General features: G+C 33.4%; 1 protein-coding gene across 1 annotated transcript; it reads right to left on the bottom strand.

Moving 5' to 3' along the window:
* Nucleotides 1–584: 584 nt before the first annotated feature.
* LOC128668035 (uncharacterized) lies at nucleotides 585–1265 on the bottom strand. The gene has a single exon (XM_053740186.1). It carries the CDS (start codon nucleotides 1263–1265, stop codon nucleotides 585–587), a length of 681 nt encoding a protein of 226 aa, XP_053596161.1.
* Nucleotides 1266–5391: the final 4126 nt, after the last annotated feature.

The following is a 5391-nucleotide window of genomic DNA, read 5'->3' as shown; positions in this document are numbered from 1 at the left end:
CATGTCTTGATGATTTGTTCATTTTACGTTTTGCAAAATCACAAATTAAATTTTTATGGGATACACTTCCAGGGCATTTAAAATATAATGAAAAATGAATGGACTATTCATTTTGCATCAAACATAACCCACTATCAGCTTCGAGCCATGATATTCCAGGAATATGGCTTTATCCATTAAAAAAATATTGTACTACATGCAACAACATGAAAGATAATTATTGAAAATAAATTAATATGTAAACTGTACATGTATGTAGATTTTAAAACTACTTATACTAATTAAAAATAATGCAGATTAAAAGGTATGATATAAATAAAAACACACAATAATTATAATGAAAGTTTTATTTATTTCTTTAATCTTCGTCCTCCTTCTCCTTAATACAATATATGTTTTATAACCGTCCATCTTACGGTTTTAAATAAAATATATATTTATTATTATTGAAATCTATTCTTTAGATGCTATAGAATATGACTTCACAATTTCTTAATCGAATTAGACGTCATATAATATAATAGACATCATGGAAGATTGCCAAATCGAAACTAGATAGGCAATTTCCCATGATAGGTGAACCTTTACTCCACCGTCCATCTTACGGTTTTAAATTGCTTGTCCGACATTGTGACGTATGGGACATTCCATTCTACCTTATTGAAAAGAACTTTCACTATTTCAGCGTTTTCACCAACGGCAGCAGGTGTATGTATATATGTATTAACATCAGAATTTGATCTTATAAGAATCAATTCATGTTTAGCATTTATGATAATACGATTATAATCTTCAGCAAATCCAAGTATGTAACTTAGTGGTATAGAAATTTTGAAATATCCATTGTCATTAGTTAATTTACTGTCATTATTGATTAACCATCCAGCATTCTCCATTAAATTTAGTTGCCCAGGACTTAAAGATATATAATTTTTCATGAGACTTGTGAGACCCACATTTTTACATCTATCAATTTCAACAGCATTTAATTCATAGCGTATTTCTTCAAACATATGACAAATAGCCATATTGACTAAGTTCATAGTTGCATCTGCGCCGGTACCATCTTCTTTTACAAATCTTCCACAAATATACAGAGAACTTTTGCTTGGTAGAATGCATAAGTCTTGATGTTGAATACTGATTCTAATTTTATCACTATTGTTAAATGTTGATGATGCATAAGGTTGATGTGAATGAACCTCGTAGTGAGAAATTGATTCATCGAAGATGATTGGTTTCTGAATGTCTAAGATTTCCGCCATGGTAATATAATGCAGCACAAATTAACTTTTCTTATTTTTCCGATCTTCCACGTAATTTTAATCCTAGACTTTTGAGGAATTCCACGTTCTGAGGTATTAGCACTCTGACAGGAGCACGATGACTGATGGGCTTCAGACATGATGATCCACTTTTATAGCTGCTACCAATCTTTTTATCAAATACAATTCCCATTATTTCACTGATTTTATATGCAATCTTATTGTAATCGTTTCACCACGAAAATTCACCAAATTCCCATCTTGATCAACAATTCGCAGCTGAAGATTGTGTATTGACTGTACTGCGACTGGTAAGTAAATGATGTGGGATGGTACTTCAATGATCTTCTATCCGGGTGCAGCACTTGGGAAAAACTCATGAACTGTGTGAACTTTATGGTTATTCATATATGCACCATGAGTAATATTGCACTCAACTCGCTGTGCATTGATTTTGAGGATCTTTATTGGTAAATCAGATTTGTGTGTAAGGTTCGGTGCAAGTCGACGATTTCCAAATCCCAATACTGATGCGATTGAATCTTTCGATTCAAAATTTACAATTCGATTACATTTAATTTCACTATGTAATTCATTGTTATTTGCTTTGATACTCAATTCTACATCCTCAGGTAATTCCTTTATTAAATACTTTTCAATGTCACGTAGTTCATAACTTCCGGTTGGTATTGTTATAATTTTATCTACTGCCTTTCTATTTACGCTAGATAAATAAAACTTATCACAACCTTTATCAATATTAGGTATAGAATTGAATGTTAACAATTCTACAAGTCCCAATACATAAATTTTTTCTGGTGATAATTTAATTGGTGGAAAATATTGAGCTTTCAATGTGGAAGTAGCTCCAGATAGTGTTAGCGTCAACCAATCAGCCATGACTAACACATATCAATCAAACCACACCATTTATAGTTGATTATTGAGGAATTTTAAACACAAACGTTCACATACAACAGTATCATAATCTTGATACTTCTGATGATTATATTTAACGCTACCAACATCGAGATATTTCATGAGATCATTTGGTGGTTGGAGGTTACCAAAGCTGTCAAAATCGATGACGTCATCACCATTCTTTTTGTATGCAACCCAATGAGTTCCACGACCATTTTTATTATCGAAATTTATGATTGCTGACTCTTTTTTCCAGTCTTGTACGGTGACAACTATAACCCTTTACCCAAGGCTATAGCTTCCATTGTTGAATTATGCCGTTGAGCCTCCTCCAATTCACGTTTAGCAGCTTTAGCGGCAACTACAGCTTTAGCTATACCAGCAGCGCCCCCAGCTAATGCACCAGTAGCGCTCAAGCCCGCAAGAATCGGTAACAAAAATGGTAAAAATCCACCCACTTTTAGTGGCCGTATTGGTAATACACGTGATGATCGAATATTTTTTTCCCACCAACCATTTTTACAGCTTCACGAGCACCCCATAATGCAGACTTATATGGTGAAATGAGTATGCCTTCATTCATAGTTTTTTTAGCTGATTTTATAATTTGCCTAATGGGAACAAGTTGTTTTGTTTTCTTTACTGTCTTCTTTTTCTTTTTACCATTTCTTTTAGACTTCTCCCTCTTCATTTTCAACTTCTTTTTAACCGCATCCATCTTTTTCATGCCCATACCCAAACTTCTCTTCACTCTCATGGTTTTATTAACTCCCCAAGCTACAGCTTTTTCACCAAGGCTGGCATCTTTTGCATGGAGACGTTGTAAAGCTTTTTCAGCAAGATCTTTATCAGCCGCATGACGTGCCACCATATTGCCAGGATTTTTAGAATAAGCAATGTTATGCGCTTTACATGCTCGGTCTAGAGGATTAATACCTGGATCACCTCGAGCTAATCTTTTTGTTAATTTTGTACCAGGTCCACAGTACTGATATCCCGGGACATGTAATTCTATCGGTAGTTTATTTATAACACTGTTGACAAAACCCTTGCCACGCTTAGTTGCGACTTTACTAATAGGTCTGCTCTTATCCATTGTAGATCTATGACTAATCTCAAACGTATAAATACTCGATACTTATATGCATATTGTTGAATTAGAATTGAGTCACTAGCGGATTAACAAAGTAATTAGTGTTCTTAAAAATAATAATTCAAAATGAAGTTTGAAAAACAGACATCTAAATTACCTGTGATCAATTTTGATCACATAATTTAAGGTGATGAGAAAAAAATCCAAAAACGTCATGGCGCGCTGCTACCGAATACTGTTCGAGCAGTCCTTTGTGGACCATCAAATTGTGGGAAAACAAATGCGCTTCTTGCATTGATTACTCATCCTAATGGCTTGAGATTTGAGAACATTTATGTATACTCTAAATCACTAAATCAGCCCAAGTATAAATTCTTAGAATCAGCATTACAGCCTATAGAAGGAGTCGGATACTTCCCATTTAATGATCATGAATCAGTTTTAAATCCAGATGATGCACAACCGAATTCTCTTATGATATTCGATGACGTCGCTTGTGAGAAGCAAGATCATGTTAGAGCATATTTTTGTAGGGGGCGACACAAAAATGTTGATAGCTTTTATCTCTGTCAAACCTATACACGTATACCAAAACACCTGATATGTGACAATGCCAATTTTCTTGTACTTTTCCGTCAAGATAAGATGAATTTAAAGCACATATATGATGATCATGTGAATACAGATATGCCATACAGTGAATTCAAAGATTTATGTTCAGCATGCTGGAATGATAAGAAAAGTGATAATAAACACGAATTTGTTGTTATTGACAAGGATAGTGAATTAAATAATGGACGTTATAGAAAAGGTTTTGACTGTTTTATAAGTATAAATTAATCATCTCTATATAAATTGACACAGTCTTAAAGGACATTCAAGTGTGCAAACATGGCGTGTAAAAATATTTCTCAGCAGAAACATATGCTGCTACAAATAACTAAAATTAGTGATGCGATAAGACAAAAGCATAAAATATTAAAAGTTGATAAAGACACTTCTGAGCAAACTGCAAATGAAATGTTCAAACCTATTGTGATACCGTTGAAAACATTAGTCGAGAATTCTAAAGCTTTAAAACATGAAATTAAAAAAGAAGAAGAATCAGTGCAAAATTTTTCTCGGAAGAAACGTGAACATAGTGACTATCAAACTATTTATGATACTAGTGACACACATCGCGGTCAGAATACTTATGATGATTTAAATGTGAACAGTACTAGTAGCAGCAACTTGGATGAAACCATTTTATCTCATCCTCCAACCTCCACAAGCACACCACTGAAATATCATAACTCTATATCTAAATATATTGATATGTTAAATAAGAAAAATCCTAAAGGTTTGAATACAAGATTTGGTATTCGTAAAAAAAATAATCAATTATTTTTTGGTAATTCACCTGTCCAATTTAGAGATAATATAATATCAGTGAATAATCAACATCATGTTTTATCTCCGGGGCTTATAGAATTGTTATTTAAAAGTGATCCAAATGAAAATTCAATTACTACAAGTGATTTAGATGTGTACCATAAACTCATTGTTTCAACGAATACTCACAGGAAAAATTATGAATCTGAAAGAAGTCTTTATGTTGAGAGGACTGCTAAATATACTAAATATATTGCTGACTTTGTTCAATCACCACTAAAAAGAGGTAAAGGGCTACCTGACTTTATGACCGTTTCAAAGAAACGAAAATATGTGGATTATGTTTATTGGGATGATCCTAATGAGCTCATAGATCGCCTTCGCCTGTTAATGGCATCTCAAGCAGCTGGCAACTCTAGTCATTCTAATGAAATAATTTCAATCATTGAAGAGCTACGTGAAGCTAAAATTATTTATTAAGAGATACATTACCAATAATGCATCATTTATAAAATAACATTCGAGAAGAGAGGATCATCAAAATGGGTATCGATATATTTGGACGTGTATCTTCCCAATCGAATCAGACACAATTCAAAGGCTGTAGCAGTAGTGTTGGGGTACCTGGAAAAGGTTTCAAGTTGACAGATGATGGACAGTTTGACTTAGACGGAAAAAGGTTATGTAATGTTGCCGAACCTAAAAGTGAAAATGATGCAGTCACATATAATTCTATGA

This window comes from Microplitis demolitor, chromosome 6, assembly GCF_026212275.2.
Source record: "Microplitis demolitor isolate Queensland-Clemson2020A chromosome 6, iyMicDemo2.1a, whole genome shotgun sequence".
Classification (NCBI taxonomy): Eukaryota; Metazoa; Arthropoda; class Insecta; order Hymenoptera; family Braconidae; genus Microplitis; species Microplitis demolitor.
Note: the sequence above shows the minus strand (reverse complement) of the source record. Positions and strands in the feature narration are given on the sequence as shown.

What these genes read in the sequence shown, in the direction of transcription:
- LOC128668035 (XM_053740186.1), bottom strand. Translation starts at nt 1,265, where the DNA reads ATGGCGGAAATCTTAGACATTCAGAAACCAATCATCTTCGATGAATCA.